The sequence below is a fragment of the Thunnus maccoyii genome, chromosome 7, assembly GCF_910596095.1.
Source record: "Thunnus maccoyii chromosome 7, fThuMac1.1, whole genome shotgun sequence".
Classification (NCBI taxonomy): domain Eukaryota; kingdom Metazoa; phylum Chordata; class Actinopteri; order Scombriformes; family Scombridae; genus Thunnus; species Thunnus maccoyii.
In genome coordinates this window covers 17550109-17575386 of record NC_056539.1, presented here as the reverse complement: position 1 = coordinate 17575386, position 25278 = coordinate 17550109, and the positions used below count along the sequence as shown (strand labels likewise).

Here is a 25278-nt window from a genome sequence, read left to right as displayed (position 1 = left end):
GATTATAAATATGGTAGATATCCTTTTGATATGACTCAGACTCAACTCAGACTGCTGAAGCATCATATAAGCCTCAGATAAACTTTTAAATGCATTTTTGCACAAAATGACTGTGTGGACACACTGTGGATTTTGGCCTACATCATTTACATTGACAGCATATTTGAAGGGGATCTTTTAATAGCCAGTATGAACAGGAGGAATGATTACAGCGAGGAAAACCTCTTTCAGTGTCCGTATGGACACCTGACTGTTGTTTTAGGATAGACTTGAAAAAATGTGAACCTATCCTTTAAATGTGTAAGGAGCAGCATTTCAAAATGTCATTATGCAGTGAATATAATATACTCTATTTCCCTCAATATCTTCTGCATTTGTAACCAGATAAATACCAAGAATGCTCAAAATCATAACTTTAAGGTGCCTTTAATGCAAGTTTACACAAACACTGAATAGAAGAGCAACACAATGAAATAACTCATGTAAATATTAACACTGCACAATAAGCAATGCCTTACAAATACTAATACAGACAACTGTGCATGCTTAATTTACACAGGTGATGAGTTCAGTCAGCTGAGTTGGCTTAATGTTTGTGTGTATCAAATCTGCATCAAGAGTTAACACGACACCATGTAAGATTTTGAAAACTCAACTATGTCATTTGGAAAACACACGTTGCTTTTATAGAAGAGTTTGGTTCTGAATTACTTTAACATCCATGTTCCATCCAGCAGGAAAAGCTCAGGAACAGATAATATTATTAGTGGCTGGTTATTAATTACACCCATGCTTTTTCTGCTGACATGTCAAAATCTCGGCCATAAAAAAAGCCAGTTCAAAGTCAAAATGTTTGAAATGTAAGGAACCAGTCTATAAACATGTTACTCTGTAGACCAGATAGAGTTTATCTGAGCTCTTTGAAAAGTTTTACATGTTTATTATAAGAGAGGGTTCTCTCAATTTACAGGCAATGTTATGTTAATGTTCATATTATTCTTATTTTCTACTGCCCAAATATTTGGACAAATTGTATTTTAATGCTTTGGCAACATTGTTCAAGAAACTTTCATGCCAGTAAAGCCCACTGAGTTGAACTGATTATCTCCTTTTTTCTTGAATGTATCAGGAAAAAGAAAAGTGCCTCAGATTGCAACAATAAAAATAAAGCTATATATGAAAGAAAAATATCAATAACTTGTGACAATAACAGAATTTCTTCAACTCTGGCATGTTTCTCTGCATATTTTTTTACATTCTCTCCAGCAAGTGCAAAAAAAATAAATAATACTTAACCATGTCCATGTCATTTCTACAAATAATCGTCAGTGGGATTTTGTTTGTCATCATCACTCCAGGTCACAACAATGTAACTAAGATAATGAACAACACAACTGAAGACTTTACTGTTAACATTTACATAACTCAGTTTCCAGCTTATCATTGTATCTGCACATTTATCCCCAATGCAGCTTATTGGGCACAGCTCAACTGCACTACACAATGTCTGACCAGTGTTCATACTGTACAGTTATATATTTTAGGTATTCTAGCTAGATTTAGTCACTAACTGGAACTGGGACTCCTCTGGACTCAGATGTTCTGAGCAGCAGGTCTGTGTGATCGTCTGTCTTTGCTTCAAGCCACCATGTTGTCATCTCCCCTTTACCCTGTTGGGTTAAAAAAAAAAGAGAGAGAGTCAGTGAGAGAAATAGGAGAGTCATATTGCAAAACCAGGTGTCCCTTTGAATTTTAAATAAAGCCATTAGGGTTTGATGGGGGGCAGAGAGCAGCAGCTGGGGCCACCTCTTAGCAAGACATCACAAGTGTCAGCCATGCAGGCGTGTCCGTAGGGAATGAGAAGCAAACCCCTCCCCCATAATCACACTGGCACCACCCAAACAAGAACAGAAGCCAACAGAGCAAGATAATACGACACTTCCACGGAAAAGAGAGAGAAAATACCAGACACACCCAGCCTTTATTCCCTCGGAGGGAAGTTTTGAATTTCCTGTGATCTTTTCAAATCTCAGCCTCATAAATCCTTTCAAAAGGGAGTAACCAGTTCATGTGTGATTATCACTGCATCTATTTGGCTTTTGAAAAAAAGGACAGTGAGATGTGCTTCCCAACACATTAACAGATTCAAATGAAAGCTGTGAAAGCTGCTCCAGAAAGCTCATTTAATGCCTCAACATTCTTCAAAATAGGTCACACATATGATATGAATGTGCACATAAATGGTAATGTTACCTTCACATTAAGTGTTCCCCTGCAGGTCAGAACGTAACCTCTGAGTGTGTGAAGCAGGTCAGCTGTGGTACCACTCACCTGGATCTTCAGAGCTATGGACCGAGCAGTAAAGAGACACGCAACATGTTATATGAAGCAGTAAAATGTGCAATGGATGAAATATAGTCCATTGGTCATTTGGTGTCAGTGCATCATTATATGCAAAATGAACTGCATGTTTTCAGTAACTTTATTCCTCAGTTTTTACTAATTTTATGAGTCAAATTATTTGTATGACACAATGTGCTGCACAGTCAATCAAAAAAAGATCTATTATATCAATATGTATAAAATAAAACACAAAGTTTTCATGTATTTATTATATCTGATTTTTATATTAATTTTTAGGCCACATCATTATGTTCTATTTCCCACTGATTTTATAATATCATATTCACAATATACTGTATGATTTGTATCTGTAGTGTAGTACCTCATGTGTCTGAATATATGAATCATACACCATAAAAATATTGTTGTCATGTCCAGCATATGTATCTCTTACATATAAGAACAAGTTTATATTAAATCTGTAAGGCATGCTCGAATCATATAAGAAAAACTGCACATACTTCTTTATGTATCTAGTGTGTAATTCTGATATCAACATACAGTATATGATCCTTGAAGGGTTTTTTTATTAATATGGACAATAGTGCTCAAAGGCAAATGGCTAAGATAACATTTGTTTTTCTGCCAAAGCTCTTCAGACAAACGCAGAGTTTTATTTTATGCTTAGTTTTGGATTATATTTATCATTAAATACTTAGCTTTTCCTAACTGAGCATATTATCTGAGCCTACAGTTACTCTGTGTGTCTCCATCACTCAGTTTAATGTGGAGGATTACGTGCTTGATGAGAACAATGTCCATCCTCCATTTTGTCATTCTGTGGTGTACTAGTGACTAAACACAGAGACAATCCTGTTTGCTATGTCACAATAACAGCAGTCATGGGATTATGCATTCCCATGAAGCCGTTTACAACAACACTACAGACAAACTCTTGAGTCAAAACTGAATCATATTTGAATCAAATATCAGTAGAACACATACAATCAATGTACCACAGTTTAAAATCTCACACAGTCAAAATTAGTACATTACATTAATTGGATGAAGGGCAGTGTGTCTAATTCTTCATTACCTTCACTTGTTGATTCCATCCGAGATGCTGTGTTGACAGTGTCTCCAAATAGGCAGTAGCGTGGCATTTTGGTGCCAACCACACCAGCCACGACAGGTCCTGGCAGGACAAACAGCAGAGATTATAGGCCACACTATTGACTTGTATAACCTAATCATGCAATGCATGTGAGGTTATTTTAAAGGGCATACTCACAATTTTGGAGTTCAGAGTATTTCTACAGTATGATGCAGTCTAATCAATGATTGAGAACGAACAAGAGGTCTCGAGACTGTAATGTCATCAATATGTTAATTGTGGAGCTGATTGAACAGAACAAATTAGGAAAACCAACCAAGTATACAGAATGGTTTTCTGGTGACAAATGGATATGGTCAAGTTCGGAGAACTACACATGAGAAAAGGCATCTCGTGTATCCTCAAAACCAGTCTGCATAGAAATTCAAGACCTACAATGGATGCTTCAAGTCTTCATACAAGTTACATACTAGTTACAGGCATGTTCTGCCTGATTCTGAATGTATTAGTATTGATCTGTGAGGACTATAATGCTCTAGATATTCCTCTGTTTGCACCAGACTCTCACAACACGTATAACTGATGTGATTATACTGTGGAAATCTAGTGAGGGTGGATGGGGAGGGGGTGAAGGAAGGGGGACTTCAAACAGAAAATCATCACATAAATAATGCTATCTGCATTATTCTCTTTATCCTGACCAGATATTAAAAACCTTATTGAATGGAAAGTAACAGTGAAATAATGCTCGGTAAGCTAAACTCTTTAATATATGCCATTTTTTGTTTCTATTTTTACATTTCACACTGCATTTACTTTACACTAACAGCTTCTTTGTGTATACATGCATACAGGTCATTTAAGGTTACCTCCTCCCACTATCTGCAACCTTTGATCATTATAAAAATGTAGATGTGCCATCTGTCTGACTAACCTCTGGGAAAATATTACGTAACAAATTGGCTGCCTGCTATTGTGAGTCAGAAATGATTAAAGACTCATGTAACTTCATGTTTTTTTAACAATCCATGAAAAGTTGATGTTTTGGAGACACATTGTTTTCCCAGGACAGCAACAGTAGCATTTTATGTATATGATTTTTTTTGTTTGTTTGTTTTTCTTTTTTACAAATGAAGCACAATTTTAGATTGGTACATGCTATATGTACAGACGAGACACCCCCATTACCTGAATGGATGCCTGCACGTATCTTTAGCTGCGTGTTGGGCTTGTGGGGGATCTTGAAAGTGTGACAGACGCTGACCAGATCCAGGGCCATGCTGGCGATCTCCCCAGCATGATTGATGCCATTTTCTTGAGGGACCCCAGAGACCACCATGTCTGGACACCATGTCAGCCATTATTCCACAGCAAGGGACAATAAAGGAAGAGAGAGAGAGAGAGACACTGAAATTACTGATAATTAAATATCAAATCATAGATTCAGATACTCTTTAGTAAGAAAACTGTTACTAATGTGGACGTTCATCTCTATGTTTTTATAATTTATGTTCTTATTTTCTATGCTTCACCCTTAGATTAGATTAATTTAAGGTTTTCTGTTTCATGTTTTAATACTTTCTCTCAACTTTAACAGTTGACCTTTATCCCTACGATTTATTACTTTATGATAGTAGTTTATCACTTAGCAAAATATAATCTCAACATCCCTACTTACAAGCATCTCCTATTGTCTCCACTTTGTAGACATCATAATTGTCAATGATGTCATCGAAGCTGGTGTAAAGCTTGTTAAGGAAGTCCACTACCTGGTGGGGAGTGCTGGCGCCAGACAGCTGAGTGAAGCCTACAATATCACTGTCACATGAGAGAAATAAAATGTTAGTCACCTGTCTATTGTTATATAAGCAGAACGTATTTGCAAAGAAAGTAGTAAATTACATGCAAGAAAATCAGTGTAAAGCATGTTAAACAACCTACACCTGCATTTCCATTTAAAAAAGAAAATCAGAACAATTAGATGAACACAAACCTGAAGTAGACTGTGGCGTTAGAGAAGCTCTGAGCCTCTGCTGTCCGGCCTTGACGAAGGTCATCAGCCACCGGCTTTGGTAACATGCCTGCAGGGAAACATCATGATTTAAATTATGTGTACGATTATTTTTAATTCTGAGAAAGTGCGTTGTCTTTGGGGCAGTGATAAAGGTGCAACTTCTGCAACCACTAGATGGCAGAACAATCGAGTCTGTGCTTTAATACAGACATCAAGCTTCACTTTTTTGGTTTAAGTACCTCATATACTGGATTTACTAAACAGCGACAACTCTTCCTCATCCCATACTGTATAATAGGATGGTTATATTATGAAGGTATTGTATATGTGCAACGATTCTATAGTTTATGGTTTATCACACTATATCTGCAAAGTCAACAAGACAATTTCCTTAAAGATGCACCTGGCCAATAGCATGATTCAGTTTGGGATCCATCATTAGAGCCATGCAACTTTTTCTCATCACTCCTCACTTTTATCCTGACTTACTGTATAACAACCGATCCGTCTTCTGTTTCTCTTGAAGAAGGTCCTGTGTTCTCTCAGCAACTATGGCCTCCAGATGTTTGCTGTACTTCTCCATCTGCAGTTAAAAAAACTCTGTTTATGTCTGCAACTCACAGGAACCCAGCTGGCTCAAGTAGGAATATCAAATTTGTTTTTGAAGCAATATGTGGGTATACTCTGCGGATTTCCGTTATGTGGAATGGTGGTGATCTAGGCAGATTTTATGCATACTATGTATGTTTAAATCCATATTATTCTGCTGTATTTTGTCATATTGCAGTGGGATTATTACCAAGTTCATCATCATGTCCACAGGGCTGACTTTGTGTGGGTTCATTTTGTCGAGCATCTTCTTCACTTGCTCAAATGTGGGCCTCATAGTGACATTGTGAGACCAGCACCTCTTAATAAGCTGCAAAAATTTTCCAGAGAAGAGAACAAGGTCTCAATATCTAGTATATTGTGTATGATGTGTATGATATACAATACACAGCTACAAGTGTGTGACTAACATTTCCAAGTTATTCGAGAGATGAATCAACAATGAGCTTAGTTAGTACCAATATCACATTTTTCCCTGTGCAGTTTTAGCTACATTCCACATCTACATCTGACAGACCTCACAGTAGTCTCCTTGACTGGGACAGTCAGTATCCGCCTTTCCTGCTTTGAGTTCAGGCAGAGGGGGACGCCACATGATATCCATCCTCACTCCCTCAGCCTGGTCCTGTTAGAGAGGACTGCTAGTTACAAAGCAGAGATCAAATGGAAGCCGAAGGTTGTAATCTAGAGAGAGGGCTGTCATACTCACTGAAATGAGGTCAGAGCGAGTTGCAATCTCAACCAGAATCATGGAGTAGCTGAAAAGAAGGAGGGGAAAGTGAAAAAAAAGAGAAGGGATATCATTTACTATACATTTTCCAGTGCTGTTACTAGCACTGAAATGGAAAACTACTCCTATGTATGAAGATGCTTGTCTACTGCTACTTTTTAGCCTACAATGACTTTCATATAATCCAAATATTACTATCCAAAATCAGCTGGTTTAACTGAAAAATGCTTATTGTGTACCACTTAAACACACCTGTAGACATCTGCTGCTGGTGTCATATTGGAGCTGCTTCCCAGCAGGACCTCCGGAGCGCAATATATACGGTTTACATCCCCACAGTTGAAGCCATTACTGACAGCCTCAAAGTCATCCTTCCTGTAAGCTGTGAGCCCATAATCTGGAGCCAAACACAGTGAAATAAGAGTAGAGTGAGGCAGGATGTTGTTTTTGAGCTTGGCCTTGATAATAACATTCCCACTGGTGTAGAATGAGGCTGAGTAGTGCAATGACTCCTGTAAATGTTTAGTGACTCATCATTTATGCGTCATTGCTGTTTTGACTTGTCTTAGCACACATTCATATTATATATTGTCGAGGCTGTACACTACAGACAGTGACTGTTTTGATGACTGCATTTGGTGTATGATGATGATGTTTTGTCACCTGAGATTTTGCACACCCAGCGGTCATCGACGACACAGTTTCTGGAGTGAACTCTCCCATGAAACACCTTGTGCTGATGGAGGTAGGCCATCCCGCGGGCGATGTCAGTGGCAAAGGACAGTCTGCATGGCGAAAGAGATTTTACTGTATATGTATTTGATGCATTTGTTTTCACCTAAAGTTAAAAGTTTAAAAAATGCACGTCTCGCTGCTTTAATGGTGTTATGATCTATTGAGGCTCTTGTTGGAGAAGTGAGTATCTCTATTTTTTTTGTTTTTGAGACACCAAAACAAGGCATTTTCTGTTCAAGTTTTACTCAGCAAATTAAATTTGGCATTTTCTTGATGTTGTTAAACACTGTATCATCTGTGAGCCAGTTATCAGTGGAAGTAGAAGGAAAAGAAGGAAAAGATTAAAACATCAGCTAAACCCTCAAGGTTTCAGGTTTTCTCACCTGAAGCCCCAGTTGATGGGGATGTCATCGTTCAGCAGGACATCAGACAGGCTTCCTTTAGGGCAGTACTCCGTGATGATGCTCACATAGGGCACCTCAATGGAACCACCAATGAATTTGCATATATTGGGGTGGTCCAGTTGCCTAGCCCACATGAAAAATGACAAATGAGCTTGTATAAAAACTGCATGACTAGTTCTGTGATTTGTTCAATATGCAAATAAAATATTGCCCTTTGACCTTTCCTCATTTCTTTTCTCACCTGACTTCTTTCACCTCCTTCCTGATGATTTTAGAGAGGGTGAAATGTTTCTTCTGGATGTGTTTGACTCCCACCGTTCTCCCATCACTGCAAGAGAGTTACACTTCTATATGAGAGTACGAATGTCCATTTTCACAATTCATGTATTAACTTGTGAGGAAATAATTCAATTAATGAATCAAAAAATGAATAAAAAATGAGTTTTTCTCATTCATGAGCATTTATCTAAACTAAGGTCTGTTTAAGTGTCTCACTAGATGCCGGGCTGGATGAAGCCTTGTTTGAAGGAGGTGTTGACTCCAGTGCACACGGTCACATCAGTGGTTCGACTGACGCTGGAATTACTCTTGAAGCGCTGCAGGCTGGTCATACTGCCGACATCCATGCAGCACACTCTACCTGCAGAGAATCGGTCAGGGAATATGGTCACACACAGTACCAACTTATTCTTAATTGAAAATAATTTGGGAGACTGCTGAGATATGAAAGTACTAAATCCAAGATCAGACATTACAGTGTTTTGGATATGGATAAAAATGTCTGAATTGGACAGCAAAGAAAGGGGGAAATAACCTCTACTGTCAGAAGTTCTTCATTAGTCCATTAACGCACAAAATACTTTCAGTCCTGACCCATTCATAGTTACTTAAAAACCTAAATTTGAGAATGCAATTCACATAATAACAGATATGACATTTCAGAGCCTGCTTCTTGTCTCTGTAAAGTAAAATTGAAGCGACCCGTTCCTGAAGCACAGTCCAATCCAGAGCTTTCATATATTTCTGTAGAAGTATGCATCTGTAAACAGTATCTTTTAACAAATTCAGCATGAGACATTATACCAAATATTATGTTCTTGTAGTTAATGATCCAGCTTTCATCCCAAAACATCTTCTGTTTCTGGTACTGAAGCCACTGTAGGAAGGAAATTAAGATAAAGATCAGTGCATGAAATATCTCCTGTATTTGTGTGTGTGTGTGTGTGTTTGTGTGTGTGTGTGTTGCACAGACTCACCACCATGGTTAGGATGAAGCCACTGCTGAAGAGAGCGACTGGAAGCCCGATGGCCACCTTGATCATGATGGACATCGGACAGATGCCGCAGTCTGCAGGACAGTTCAGACAGTTCTCCTCCGGCTCGCAGACGTCATCCCCGCACACTAAAAAACATTCAAACATCTAAAATGTATTTTACGCAGAAGGCAAAAATTCAAAAGTTTTCTGAGCAGACTTTTGTTTTTGTTATTCTAACTAGTAGTGATATGCAGCAGTTGTTTTAAAATGATAACTATTCTACTGCAAGGTCATACATACATTGCCCTTTTCCCCAGAGTTTCTCTCCAGGCTGCAGATGAAAACAAGACTGTGCTCTCAGTCTCTCTGGTTGGTATAAGACATGTTTATATGATTGTGCATTGCTGAACACCTATGATGGTGACCTATGACCTATGGTTTTACCTGATTATGGCTGAACAGCAGAGGCATAATTAAGCACATATTGTAGGATTCAGCATATCAACAAATGGAAATGTCATAAGTGTTGACAGACTGACCTTGGGCACTGACAACAAGCACTTTGGACTCCAGTGCTGCGTGCATCTGTCCTATTTTGATATGAGCAATGACTGAGGTGACTCCCACATGGATCAGCACCACCTAAATAAGAAGCCATGATAGAAATTAAAATGCACTTGTAGTGTAGTCTCAATCACCAATTTGATTTGTTGTTTTCTTATGAGTTTTAAAAAATCCCAGTCCAAGAAAAACTGATTAGAGCTCTAAACTCAATGATTATTGTAAATGAAAACAATATTCATAGAAAACATATCTTCAGATAAGTGTCACACTTAAATTCACTATTCTATGACTTCAAAGTGAATCCAAGCAATCTGAAAAACATCAGAGCTATAGAGCTGTTTACTCTGTTATCTGTAGCTTTAATTGTACAGTTATTTGATAAGCTGGAACCCAAACTATGGCTTTCTCGTAATGTCCTACTAACAAACAAGTAATTACAACTTGTTGCCATGTTTTATCGTGACACACCAGCATAACAAACTGACTTCACAAAGGATGTGTCACTTTGTTTGCCTTTTATGTTTTGCCTGGATACAAGATGAATTCCTCTTCAGACAACAAAGTTACACTTAAAGATGAACATCTGCCATTTGACAAACAGTTTTTCACCCAAAACAGTGCTCAAAAGTGATGTATTGCAGTTTGTGAATTGTTTTAATAGTACAGGATGATTTAACACATGTTAAAAATTTCTTTTCACAGGTTTTGTTTGGTTTGGTTCACCTTTGAAGTCCAGTATTTCTGGGTCATCTTCCCTGCTTTGGATACAGTGTGAGTCACTATTTTACCATCGTCAGGAATCCACGGGCCACAGATTCTACCATGTTTCTGTAAAGAAACGGCATAACAGTTTGGAGAGAGGATTTATTCCAAAACATGCTCTCTACACAGTTCAAGTGTGGATTTCTGAATGACTTTTATTAGAATTCAACAAATTATTTGTTCACTAACAAAGTTGATGTGTCTCTGCTGGTGAAAAACACTGGTATAATACAATTAAATTAAAAAACGCTGTATATTCTGCTAAATTAGACTATTTTTTCAACTCTGACATATAGAAATATGACTTTTCAAGCTACATTTTTCCTCAAAGTGGATGGGTAGTGTTTTGAAAATCTTCGACATCTTAATTCATTCAACAATTTCACAACATATATGCACATTTGGCTCTTTATTTCTTCACCAAAGCATTTACTAAGATTTTAAATCATGGTCCCGTGAAAGCAAATCTGAGAAAAGCATTAAACATGAGATGATATCTAGAATAACTGACTAAGCCCGAACTATGGGAAAACCTAATAAGATGGTTATGGTTTACTTTATCTCTTGTTAATCTCAAGCAAACATGGTTTGGTTTGGTTTAGTTTTCTTTAAATCAGGAAGAGATGATGAAGACTATGTGTTTGGTGGGATGAAACCAGTGTTGTGCAACTCCATGCTGTGTTTACTGACCATGAGGCCCAGAGGACAGGAGTGGATGTTGGCGTGATACACACAACAGTTCATTTCATTGGCATTGTTCCAGTTTGCTGGGCACTCGTGTTCATGACAGAACCTCTTCGCCTCTGACGCATCACTGGAAGCAAAGATGGGTGGATAGACTAATTAATTAATGAATTAATTAACACAACAGCCCATAATGGTAATTACAAGCATGAAAGCTCATCAGCCTGTCTAATCTAAACTTGAAAATGAAATGTTTTATTATCAATTAAGACAAGAAACATCTTAAGTGACACCGATGCATCAGTCAGGAATTAATTCTTTATGTCTGATTATTCCTAAAAAACACACACACTTTTCCAAAAGCTGTGATAGTGTGTGTTTGTTATTGTGTGCTGTATTGTAATACTTCATTAAGTGTCACCTCTTAAAACATTGAACTTTTTTTTTCTTTTTTTCTAAATTTTCCCAACATCTTAATCCCAAGTAATGATCAATGAATCGTCTCAGATGAATATGTGGTTGAATTTGTGTGTGCCTTTATCTCTGTGTTATTTGAGTGTGTGTGTGTGTGTGTGTGTGTGTGTGTGTGTGTGTGTGTGTGTGTGTGCGTGCATAGGCACATTCAGGGCATGGCAGACGTTTAGGATTCCAAGTGTATGTAACACACTCACCTGAACTGGAAAATCTTGTTCCTGACTGCGTATTCGTAGAAGGAATCTGAAGCTGTCACCGCGTACGAGACGTTGAACTCTTCCCCATTGGTTACTTTCTCTGGAGGACGCTGAACCCAGGCCATTTCCAGACCTGTGTCAACGCACACATGCATGTCACCTGCACATATACGCTCAAACATTGTACATATGCATGCATAAAGGGATACTGTGTGCTGTATTTGCACATCATTCTGTTGGGCCCCACCTACTAAGCTACTGTAATTAATTCAGGACGTATCCTGTAAATGTTGTCTTCTTCCTTTCCTCAGCCGGGACTGATTTTACAGTAAACTGTCACAAATAAATCCTTGAAACTAACTACAGATTCAGCTGTTTCAGTTGCAATGACACATTTATAATGTACAAGAACAACTTACCACCACAATTTATCATGTTGAAATCATTTGGATTGTCGCTCGGCCAACAGTCGTACTCTGTGTTGTCCAAATCATGCCAGCAATTTGCTCCCTGCAGGCAAGATAGCATTTTTACACACTGTAAAGGCCTTTTTGTGTGTGTGTAAATGATTTTTAAAAGCCAAACGTGTGTAAACTGGTTTATCAGTGAGTCAGTGCAGCTCATGTCTGCATGTAAATTAATTAACTACACAAATCTGTAGAGCCTTGTTGGTTTTGAGCCAAAAATGATAAAAAGTCAAATCAAACAGCACCCAGACATCAAATATCAACATCACTAAAAGCACAGTGGTAGATAAATGACTTGAGAACTTGTGATAACTTAGTCAGAATCGCAGGATTATTTTTTTCATCAGGAAGAATAAAAGCACAGATTGAGTACAGAATGTCAATTCAGCCCCACAAGAGGCTGGCAAGTAATCCAGCACTACGCTGAAACACCACAAGCCCATGGCCACATGCCCACAGCAGCAAGTGTTTCTGACAAGACAACAAAAGCAAGGGGGGGTTCCTCAGGGATACATGAAAATGTGAATATTACACATTCAATTTGCACAGTTGTTCATATTCTTTTGTCTGTGTGATAAAACCACAAGCGGATGCTTCAACCTTGCCCCCGTTTCACATCATAGTGCAGTGTATTATCAGTTTATACATCTCAGCCCACATTTCCTCTCTTCAATTATATCTCCATCCTAGTGATATATTTGCAAATCCTCGACAATGTGAGAACTTACCAGCAGGAAACACAGGTAGAGGGTTGCCGCTGTCCGTAGAGCCATGAGGAGGACTGCTGCTGTGTCTGGACCCGCTGTGAACTGACTGACTGACTGACTGAAAGACCAAATTTGTGTGTGCATGTGTGTGTGTGTGTGTGTGCATGTGTAAATGTGTGTGTGCAGTCACCTCAACACAGCTACAGTAATCTTCCCCAACTGTGTGTTCCTGAAGACGCCAACCTCTCCCATGTCCCCAATCGTCAAATCAGCAGAAGAGGCTCTCCAATCACTGTATGATCATGTACTCGTTCACAAGGAGCTTCAGCTCACCTTTACTGACCTACAGAGCAGCATTGCCCAGAGGTCTCAGACCTGTCCACCAGGGCAACGCTTCATCTGTTTAAGGTGTCTAAATGATCTTTTCCATGCACTGTCCTAAATTAGTGGTAAAGATTTTTCTATCAGCTTGACATTTAACATAAATATTCAACCCTGGTAAACATGATTGTCGGTCCATTAGTTTTAACTTCATCTTGCATTTTAGGTATTTTAGGCATTTAGATTACAATGCAGAATGACTTTAAGAGTCTTCCTCTTTTTTTGAAGTATTTTTGGGACATTTCACCTTTATTTGACAGTGGAAAGCTAAGAGATGAGAGAAAATGAAGGAGAAAGATGTCTTCCTCCAGGATAAATCAACAGGAAGCATTGCCTATTGCCTACCTATTGTTAAAGGTAGGACTGGGAATTGTTTATTTCTTTAAGATTTCTGCTAAATTTTGGTACTGATACTAAAAGAATACTTTATCAATTTCTTGCTTTGAGGAATATAGACCTTTTTTTCAATAAAACTCAAATTTCTCAATGTTGTTGTTGAAACACAAGCAGCCGTACAAGAACTTACATCATATGTAGCATAAAATTGATTTAAATCAGGAACTTTCTGACCAAAGAATGAATAAACAAGGCAGCAAATCTGACCAGGCATGTAATGCCAGCTTTCTGTACTTGATAGTTTTCAATATTAGATGTGACGGACATATTTTGGTCAATACCAAAAAAGTATAGGGGCTGGATACCCAGCACTAACCACAGGATGCTCTGTTTCACTGGAGAATTGTGCCAACAAGTGATTTTGTCTTGTGATTGTGGAGGTTTTTTACTGAGGACACTTATCTAACATCAAATGGCTCAAAAATACAAGGTGTGTTGCTCCGAGAAAAAATGTAGACATGAATTTCAATTAATTATGTTGACTGTTTTGTATGGTGCACTATTAATCACTATCTAAAACAGTCCCATACTGTGTGAGGTCCTTAAGTTTTGACAGTGTGTGTCAGCAAGTGCAGTGAAACTCCATTTACCAAGTTGCTTATATTACTGTGTACAGTTTAAGTCCAGCATAATCATGCAAAGACAACAGAAACCATACAAAGTGGAAATGTGATTTTAAACATTTTTTATTGTTATGCCTGTTGCGTCTGAATAAATCAATCTGCAAATAAATAATACATAATACATAATTTAACTACTATAATTGAACTGGGCCTCTACTATATGAGTCCTTGTCTTTACAGCACAATGAATATTTATATAACATTATATCCTGTTTATATCATATCCTCTGCCTACATCTGTTTGTCCTGAGATTAAGAACAAACCAAAAGACAGCATTTCTGAACATCTGTGAAATTTAATTGGCTTTTCAAGAATGCATAATTATAGCACAGCTGTAGAAAAAGGCCCGCCACACAGTTTACAGTTCATGTTTTTTGGGACTGCAAAACCAGAGTGGCAGGCAGCAGTCACGACAGGTCCGCAGAGGGCTCTGCTGAGGACATACAGTACTCGCTACAATGTTGTTCATGTTCTTAATGGAAACCACATGATTTTAATCAAGTCGAACCTCAACCTGAAACTTTTATGAGTAAAAATGTACAGTGTTAAACCTTTTCTTCTGCTGTCAAAGGATACCAGTTGTGTTTCGGAGATTAAATCCTGAGTGGTGTGTAAGATTTTACTGCATAAAAGGACTTTAATATGTGATTAGGAATCTCTTAAAAGCAGGTTACCTCCAGTATGAGGGAAATAAAAACGTCTGTGGGTTCGTGGCTGCCAAGAGTGAAAGGTTATGAGCAATACGCTTGCATTTCAAGCATGTCAACTTGAGTAAATTAGAGGGGAGGTTTGAAACTAGAACTTAGCATTTAAAGGCTTTTTGGGAAAACAGTGGAAATACGTATATGCAGTACATATTAACAGCATACTTTTAAAGGATATGACTGTGATTTACATCTAAATGCACAGAATATACAGTTAATAACCCACAGAACCTGTTGTATTGTTTAAATGTATTTCACACTTCCTTTAGACTACAACATTTCACCATTTTTGAGATGAGGAACATAGGTAGGTAGGTGAAACTTACAGGGCAAGTAGGTTACTATTGTTCGCAGAAAACTGTAGTAAATTTATATTTATAATACTTTCGTGCACTTGTTATTATAACTGAGTGCAGTGCAGTCTAATTCAGAAGAGGATCTTGTTCCCACCACTCAAGAGTCCATTTTTTTCCTTGTGCTCTTGGGCAAATAATCTGAGTGACTGAGAGGAAACTAAAGGTCACCCATTAATTGGCCCAAACAGAGTAAAATCATCCTCAAGTGGCGGCACTTGAGCACAAGGAATCTTAAGCAACAGTACTTCATCAACTATAAACAAGTCATGTAATATATGTGTCAGATAATCCTTTCAGTGTTTTGTTTTTTGTAGCTCATTAGTACACTGACATCTGCACTAGCAAATGTTTTAGGCTAACCATTACGAGCAGTTATTAGCAGTTTGTTTGTTTTTTTTTATCTAAAATCAGTATGACTCAGTCAAACAGGATTTGCAAGTATGGCTCTGTTTGGCTAACACAGGTGCCAAGTGCGTGGTGTCTGCAGCATTGATAAAATGTAAAAAAATATATATAGGAAAAGGTCACATATTGTAAATTATAACAAACATTTCTGTGTTTAAAAAGAATATCTGACACTATTTGCTTAATTATAACTTACATACCTCCCTCATACTGGTAAAACTAACATGTTCAAAATGTCAAAAAACATTTTTTAGCCCAGTTTTGGTACTTTGAGGGAAACTTATTCCACTTGATGTTCATATTAGAGGTTCCCACTGACTACTTAGTCAAAGTAATAATCCTTATTCTTTACAGTAATATTGTTGCAAGCCTTATTGCGAAATTACCCTGTATGTTTCTTACTGTTTCTGTATCATGTCAAGTCATATCAAAATGAAAAAAGACCATATTGTACATGTTATCATGTTTGAAGTTTTTTTTTTAAAAAAAACATGAATTTCCAAAAGCCATTTCTAAACACACTCACATATTCAGTGAATTTTTGTGGTTTTAAATATCCAACAGGTATAAAAGTCACAGACTACACAGAAATTTCAGTTCAATAAAGAAAAACACCACCACTGGAGCTGTAAACTGCTCCACTCACCACTCTCAGGTGGCATTCCTATACTCCCAAGATAAAAACAAAATAGCTTTATGATGTAATGTCCTTTACGACAGGAGTGGCAGCAGGTTGAAAAAGAGTCATTTGAACCCTGTAAATGATTTAGCAGTGGAGTCGTCAGAGCAGCTTCGGGATGAGGAGTAAGGGTGGAGGGGGCTGGTCTACAATCTACTTCAGTCATATCCTCTTTGGTTCCTGCAGGTACACAACGTATGCTGAACCTCCAGCAGGAATCCAGTGTGTCGAAACATCATTCTCCAACCCCTGCCCTCTCAGGTGAGCAGCTGTTGCGTCAGAGCAACGGCAGCCTGAGCGGCAGCCAGAGCTGAGTCTGAGCGTATGTGTAAAAATGCTTCAGGGAGAATGAGTTCACCTCCATGACATGCTGCAGGCAGGAGTTTATCTGTTTGTGTAGTTGAGCTGATAAAGGAAGACAGATGGGACAAGAGAGCAGTGACTGTAACCTATTCCCCTGAGGCAAAGTTGCTTTACAAAAGAAAGCCCTGTGTGGTTTTATAAAGCTGAAACCACAAAATAATCAGGTACTAACTGTCATACAGCTGAAGTTAATTCACCTCGTCTTGAAAGCATCTTAGAAGATGTACAGGTAGATAATTACAGTACTGCAGTTTACAGTATTTCCCGCTGGCTGTGTTTAAAAATAGGAAATAATCATTGAAATGGTGCCTCCTAAGCAATCCTACAATTTTATAGTACCTGACTATAAACAAGCACCATTTCTTAATAAGTTCATCCATTGCTTCCTCAAAGATGCAAAGGAAGTAAATCTATAGGATAATTTAATCACATGTACACAAATCTGTATTAGGGAGGAAATAAAGTCACTCTTAGCATAATTTTTTACCCTTTTTGAGGTAAAAGTGGAAATGTACCGGTGTGTACGGGATTCTTTCTTCAGCCATTGGAGTGCAGAATCATCCAAGTTTAAATAGCCCACAGGGATGTGATGAAGAAAACTGAAGCAGGAAGAAACAGCAACAGGAATGAATGTCCCATTAAACATAAATGGGAGCAGTTTCCAAAACTGTGAAATCCTGACAAAACTGAAAAAGCACATTGTTGCATCCATCTGGGGACTTGATAGTGCATCAAGGTCTCCTCATTTCCATCTCACCACAACTCCAGCTCCACACTGGAGGCAGTTGGCCTGCAGAGTCTCTTCAACAAAGCACTTTTAATCTGAAGATGATGTCCCCTGAGACCAACTGTGGTTTCTCTTTCAAGTCAACTCCAATCTTCATAAGGTACGTCCACTCAAAGCTGGACAGAAGTTCTAAGAAATTCTTAACAGTTTCCATTTTCAGGTCTTGAGTATGCCCTGATCGTCATTTTTAGTCTCCTCTGAGGGAGGCTGGCTGTTGCCCGTATCCTGAGCAGAGCTGAGTGGCCTGGCGTTAGCCCTTGTTGACCGCTGCCGTCGAGTGCCATTGCCGATGCAGCGCATGAGGTTTTTAAAGGTTGTCCACATTTCCTCATCCTTGTAGGAGTAGATGCAGGGGTTCATGACAGAGTTGAGTACAGCCAGGAGCAGTAGCCAACGTTTTAATTTCATAACGTTACAACTCGTACAGTTGAGGCCGTCCAGCAGCAGAACCACCAGGCCTGGAGTCCAGCAGAACACAAAGGCCCCTTCAGGAAAAAAACACAGCAAATCAAACACAGTTAGGTTTATATTATAAAATATGTGAGTCAACTCATATTTTTTATATACATGTTTTGTGCAGCTGTCAGTTTGAAAAAATTAGACCTTGCCCTAAAGTTCAGGTGCCAATTTACAAAAAGGCTGCCTATGCTTATTTACTTATGATCAATACACTTAATTAATGTTAATAAATTGTGATCGCTTGAGACACATTGTAATAAACCTGAAATTATACATAATTAAAGTTGTTAGTAGTAAATATTAAATGTTTAGCTTAATTAAGATGCCAACTTACTTTGACAAAGGATAAACAGCACAAACTAAAGGGATTCTTTACTTAAATGTGGGCTCACAACCTGCAATGCATTCATGCATTACACCATACTTTTTCTTACTTGTAAAGCATTGACAAGTACTTAATTGCCAATTAATAATGAAATCATGAGTAACCATAAAATCCCTTTAAAAGAAAACTGGAGTGTTCCAAAAAATAATCTCCTCCGTCTTTTATTGGCAGTGAAACTGTAACTGCCTGTCAGAAACACAGTCTAAAAACACAGTTTACTACTGGCACCTGCTGAGCTACAGTACTGGCTTTTTGGAGATTAGGGTGTGTATCCTGCTCAAGGGCAGTTTGACCAAAGTGACTGAAGGATATTCACATTTTACTCCTGCTTCCTTCAGGCTGTTGTCACTTGTCAAACTCTGGAGAGTGACACACTGTTTAAATATTAACTTAACTCAACTCAGGATGTCTTTGGTAATCCATTATTGCTCCCATAAATGAAGCTTAAACACAGACTGTATAAGATTATCATTTGTGTTAAAAAAATCACTGCATCATGGATGAGTAATACCATCACAACAAGCAGACACATGCAGGTTAGGAATACAATGCTATTATTGTGTTAAATACTTAACGCTGTGTGTTTGGTAAATAATATGGTAGGTCACAGGGCGACTGAAGCAAGCAATTAGCCATCTATTTCAAACATGTTTGGGCACAAAACAGAGCCACCAAAGGGATTTCTGGAACTGTGAGGAAGCCACAAGCAGCAACTTGTCTGCGCAACCAGCATCTCTACGGCTGTAATAAGAGAAGAAAACAAGAGCTGTGCTTTATAGCACACATACTCTCTCTCTCTAACTCTAACTCTCTCTCTCTCTTCCTCTCTCTCTCTCTCTCTCACACACACACACACACACAAATCAGATCATGGTCACTTTTGGGGACATTACATAGACTTACATTCATTTCTAACCTTAACCATAACCACTACTTGCCTAACCCTAACCTTAACCACTCACCCAAAAATCAACTTTTTCCAACTTGTCCCCAGTTGGACAAGCCATCCCCAGTTAACCTGTCCTAAGTCTGAAATCTTAGGACCCCAAAAGTAGCCTATGACAGACCACACACACACACACACACACGAAAGCATGTGTATATATGTATATATATATATATATATACATATATATATATATATATGTACACAGACAGAGGAGCTGGAAGAAGCATTGTTCTCAGTTCATATGGTTTCTACTCCTCCTAGGCCTGAAAGTCAAAAAAGTTTGCCACATTTTTACGGCGAATTTTCTATTTCTATACTCTGTTATGTGCTTTTCCGCTTGTCTTTTATCTTAGTCTTTCATGGCGCACATGTCCAAAATAAAGTCAACTAAAACCCCATTAAAATGACTTCCACTTGCACTTTTGATGTATTCCACAAGTTGAAAATTCGAACTTCCTTCCCCTTTAATCTCAGACAAAGAAAAACAGAGTTGTTTTTTTTTTTTTTTTTTTGAATCACACATTTCAAGCATATGTTCCTTTTCTCAGTTGGTATTCGTTTGACGAGGCTTTTTTTTTTTTTTTTGCATGTTGGTTGCACATCAAGAAGGAAAACAAATCCGAACCTGAATGATGTAGTGTGATGCTTCACTAAGTAAGCAGGCCTCAACAGTTTAGATATGTTCCAAATAAATGGCTGTAGGCTAATGAACCACAAGAACTGTTGTTTACCAAAGCATTACAAGTAAAAGGTAAAAATTTCCTTACACTTATTTGTTAGACATAAGAGGGACTAAATAATTCATTCAAGTGCAGATTTGAACACATGATTTTGTATTTCTTTTTATGTCTCTCCAACTATATCCCTATCCAACATTTCTGCACTCATTCATTTTAATTTGGTTCTCACAAGTCGGTTTATGCGTCTGAACTGGTTTGTCCAGTTGCCTTTCCCACCTTAGCAGATTGCTTTTCACCACAGAGTTAACAGTTTGTTTTTTCCTGCTTAATACATCCCATAGACCTGAACCTGACTACGTGCCTCAGAAGTCTTGATATTTCCTGAGATATCACTTCCTTGAGTGTGTCAGGTGCTTTTTTTTTTTTTTTTTGCATTTTAACCCGAAATCACAGCAATCTCAACAGTGGAATTTTACAATGACATTTGTGCACTAACACTTTCGCAAGCTAAAGGGAACTTTGAAAGGCATCTGAAAGCAATTGACAAAGTCCTCAAGTATAGGTTCTTCTTCTTTTTTTTTTCTTTTTTTTTTTGATGGGTGGGGAGGAGGGGACATTCATTGAAGGCCAGTAGTGTGGTGTGGATGGTACGCCACACAGGCTGAGGAGCAGTGTCCTTGCAGGGAGAGATAATTACACAGCAGTTTGGAATAAAGTGTGTTCAGAGGCAGACAGCTCCTACACTGCATACAGTCTCGAGCCATCTGGCCAAGCAAGCGGAGCGTCTCAGAGAGACAAAGAACAATGACAGACTGCGCAAAATCACTACAACTATCTCATGCATTTTTTTATCTGGATGACGATCTAAAGAGGGTATGAAAACAAAAACTATAAAAAGCACCTTCAACATCTGAAGCTATCTGACATCTGACACAAGTCTCAGCAGGGTTTGACGGTAATTCTATTTGAAAGAGAGTGAATTAGTGACATATTTTCTTCATGTGTGTAACACATGAATAAGATTATGCATTTAACACCCCATTTTGGTGCTCCAGTCGAATATGCTGGCGCTATAAGTCCTATTGTTCCATTCTTTAAAGCACTGGGAGGGAAACAGTTTGGGTACTGTGTCTCTATTGCGAGGTATCCTGTTGCAACACCTTAACAAAGAGAGCCAGACCGGGATATCTGACTGCCTGATCTAAGATGAAAATGCATGAGAAGAAAAGGAAGTTTAAGGGTGTGTTTGTGCTTTCTAACTCTGGGAAATGGGAAATAAAGGAGTTGAGTAGTACTGACACACTTATAATCGTATAATCGATTAACAGATGAAGTGAAAACAGCTTCATAATTGATTAACTGTTCTGGAAATTTATAGCACGAAAATGCCAAACTTTATCTGGTTCCAGCTTCTCCAAAGTGAGGATTTGCTGCTTTTTCTTGCTTTGTATCATGTAAATATGATTGGACAAAACAAGCAATTTAAAGATGACCCTTTGGGCCTCTGTGGTGTGCATCTTTTAGTATACTATCATACTGTATGGATGAAATTATTGATCTGTTAATCAGAAAATGAATAAGTGATAAAGTAACAAGTGTTAATTGCAGCAGCCCTGTTAATGAGTGTTAAGAAAAGAAAAGAAAATAAACTCAGATGATCAGACAGAGGTTACAGAAACATGTTGCTGACTCCTTTGCTTTCATTTAAGACCACTTCAAATTATGACAAGCACTCAACACGTTTGCTGAAAGCACTTTAAGCGTTTGTGTGTTATTATGTTTCCCTTCATATCAGGAAAACACAGATTAGATTCCAGCATGTTCAGCAGTGACTCAGTGAACTAGCTGGACTTTAAACCCTGACCGAAGGCTTACAGCTGAATACCACAACTACTTAACACCTTGCAGTTGCAGGGAAGTGTTCTGCTGTATCATCAGTGGAGCACAGACTACACTTACCGAGCACAACCATGACGGTTTTGATGAGCTTGATGGGCGTCCTCTTGCGGTTGATTGAGCCACTGGTGTGTGGCATGAGCACGGATGTCTTCTTCTTGACGTAGATGTAGATCCTCATGTAGATGGCCACCATCACCAAGAACACTACCAGGTTAGACACTGACCAGAAGACAAGGTAGCTCCTGCTAAAAATGGGAGCCAGCTGGGAGCAGTCACCCAGGTTGCAGATACAGTTCCAGCCAAGACTTGGCACGGCCCCCATGAAGATGGAGATGGCCCACACCAGCACGATCAGCAGGGTCACCCTCCTCTTAGTCAGGTTGCTGTGGACTTTCCAGTTCATGACGGAGATGTAGCGCTCCAGAGCTATAACAAGCAGGTTAGCCAGTGAGGCCGAGAGGCTGACGTCCAGAAGACCTTGGCGGATGAAGTATCCTTTAACTGTCAGTCTCCGTGACGCCTCACCTGTGTTAAACATGAGGTACACGTACGCTATGCCAGCGAGGAAGTCCGAGGCGGCGAGGTTGGCAAGAAGATAGTAGAAAGGGTAGTGGAACCTCTTGTTGGTGATGACAGCAGCTATGACCATGGCATTGGACCCCAGGATGAAACAGCAGAAGAGAGAACCCACCACCTGGACCAGAATGAGCTGCGCTTTGTCCCATTTATCCTCTGCGCCGCTGTTGTTGTAGAAGAAGACCATGGACTCATTATAATGACAGCTGAGGTTCTGCTGGGCCATTTTGGAGATGCGTCTGTGAAGAGAGATAGAGAAAATGAAGGACCATTTACGAACTGATGAATATCTCTTAAACTACGTACGCCTATTTAAAGCCATGCAGGAAATTCATTTGGAGGGCTTTCTTTAATTAAATGATAACAAAAGAAGAATGCAATGATAAAAGTGAGTTTACTATCACATAGTAGTGCCAATTACTTTACGGACAAACAACATCTGAGCAAAGATTTAAAGACTTCAAAGGAAAGTGCACATACCAAAACCCATTTACTGCAAGAAACTGCAACTATACTTGAACAAGATAGTGGCCATAGTAACAATAAAAAGAGAGCCAAAACAATACACTCAGTCATGTTAAATGAGAAAAGGCCATAGACTGATTTTTTTTCCCTTCCATATCTCTAGTTAAACACAACAGATATGTTGCAGAACAAGTTTTCCACGTAATAAAGTCTAAAGTAGAGTTTTCTGTATCACCTGAGGAGCCTCTCTTTATTATGCAACTAACTTTACTACAACCTGTTCAACTTGGTTTACTAACAACAGCAGAAGAAGAAGAAGGGAAGAGAAATTCCCACAGTGTGTCAGGCTGTGGCTGAATGACAAAGAAAAATAAGCTCTTGCAGAGTACAGAAAACAAAATAGAAAAGATATAATTTTGCCAACAGCAGAAAGAAGAACAAAGGGCTGCTTATAAGAAAAAATGTCAACCTGGTGCTCTCACCTGTGGTAAAAGGTTTGTCTGCGGTGCGTCAGTTGGCTGAAAGTTGCGAAATATTCCGTGCAGAGTTAATTATCATTTTCGCCCTGCTGCTTTCTTCCCCCGCAGTTGTGGACGGTTCGAGGTGACAGCGGCAAATGAGCGGACTGAAGGGAGAAGTCTCTAGTGTCTTCACTTTGAGGCTGGAGCTCGGTGACGTAGAGGGCGTGTGCCACCCAGTCTCACATAGCTCCGGTTGACCGCACGAAGCCCCGCGAGCTCACAGCCCTATCAGAGGACTGTTTCACAATGATGCACTTTGATTTATCAGCTAAATTACTAGTAAAAGTACTAATTATGCAGAAAATCAGACACTGTTACTGTGACTGATATAAGCCAGGTATAGGCGAGAAGAAAAAAACAAAGTTCTGCCACACAAATTTTGATTCATTTTTCAGACTTTTCTCTAAACTTTTTTTTTTGTGTGAAATATTGTAAAGTTTTACCTCTTTGGCCGTCTAACAGTTATTTATTTGGTGGAACTGCTAACAACTCAAATATCTGTAACTTGACAAGGAGCCACAACGACACACGGGGGTTACACGCCAAAAAGTTTGGGAACTACTGATTTAATCTTTAACTTTTTTTAAAAAATTTTATAAACTTATTATATATTACTTCATCTGAAATTTCAATATGACAAGTAACTACAGCTGTCAAAAAGTTATGGAGTAGAAAGTACAATATTTCCTTCTGAAATGTAGTGGAGTGGAAGTATAAAGTAGCAGCAAATGGAAATACTAAAGTAAAGTACAAGTACCTCAAAACTGTACTTAAGTACAGTACTTTAGTAGTATTTCAATTTGCTGCTATTTTAAACACCAACTTAACTACATTTCAGAGGGTAATATTGTACTTTTTACTCCACTACATTTATCTGACGACTTTTGACCCCTTAGTTACACTGCAGATTATGATACAAAAGATTTAATAAGCTTATAAAATATGATGCCTTGTTAACTGACCAACAGTACATCTACCTGCTAAAATTTTAAAATGCTATTTATTTGCACAAGTTAGGAATAATCTAATATCATAAATCTTTTACTTTTGACCCTAAAAATCTCTTAATAAATTAAGTAACATTTTAATACAGGACTTTTACTTGTAATAGAGTATTTTTATACAGAGGTACTGGCACTTTTACCTAAAGATCTCAACACTTCACCACTGATTGCTTGACAATTACTTTACATTTTTTGGCTTCAAAAAATAAAAAAATAAGTACCCCAGCCTCTTATTTTACATCAAATAAGTTTTCTCAAGTTCACAAACATGATGAGCTGTCCTGGTACACATGAATGTGTGAATACAGTAAATGGGTAAAACGCCCTTCAAATTGAAGGCTATAGGTTTGGAGATGGAGCTGCACTTCTGTTCCAGTGAAAGTCCCTAATCATTGTTGTCTTAAAGGCAGCGCTCACTGCTATCTTCCATAAATTTGTGTTTAGTTTAAGGCAGCACGTACTGGGGTCATAGTGACATTAGTTGTAATCTCATGTTGTTTAGATGCAACAGTGATGTTTGTTGACCCAAACTAAATACGAGGATGTGTTGAAAGGAAATCCCTCACAGTGAAAACCCTGCTCTTG

At 38.5% G+C, this 25278-nt stretch overlaps 2 protein-coding genes across 5 annotated transcripts; both read right to left on the bottom strand.

Annotated features, from left to right (window-relative positions):
• Positions 1–492: 492 nt before the first annotated feature.
• LOC121900543 (atrial natriuretic peptide receptor 2-like) lies at positions 493–13126 on the bottom strand. Its single transcript, XM_042416956.1, has 23 exons — positions 13082–13126; positions 12306–12396; positions 11887–12019; positions 11222–11345; positions 10493–10597; positions 9745–9847; positions 9206–9351; positions 9033–9105; positions 8445–8589; positions 8191–8277; positions 7929–8072; positions 7474–7595; positions 7063–7207; positions 6790–6838; positions 6598–6699; positions 6271–6390; positions 5961–6054; positions 5451–5538; positions 5136–5275; positions 4646–4798; positions 3440–3538; positions 2254–2345; positions 493–1670 (listed from the first exon to the last, which is right to left on the bottom strand). The coding sequence occupies exons 1-23, from the start codon at positions 13124–13126 to the stop codon at positions 1560–1562; spliced, it is 2511 nt and encodes an 836-aa protein (XP_042272890.1). The 3' UTR covers positions 493–1559.
• Positions 13127–14538: 1412 nt separating this feature from the next.
• Positions 14539–23834, bottom strand: lpar3 (lysophosphatidic acid receptor 3). Of its 4 annotated transcripts, none has more exons than XR_006096982.1 (4): positions 23651–23834; positions 22188–22942; positions 17456–18240; positions 14539–17010 (listed from the first exon to the last, which is right to left on the bottom strand). XR_006096982.1 is itself a non-coding variant. In XM_042416829.1 (3 exons), the coding sequence occupies exons 2-3, from the start codon at positions 22927–22929 to the stop codon at positions 17912–17914; spliced, it is 1071 nt and encodes a 356-aa protein (XP_042272763.1). In that variant the 5' UTR covers positions 22930–22942; positions 23651–23834; the 3' UTR covers positions 14539–17911. The 4 variants fall into 4 exon arrangements, 1 of the variants encoding a protein (XP_042272763.1); XR_006096983.1 differs by having other exon boundaries at positions 17484–18240; XR_006096981.1 differs by having other exon boundaries at positions 14539–17567; positions 17726–18240.
• Between the last annotated feature and the right edge of the window lie 1444 nt (positions 23835–25278).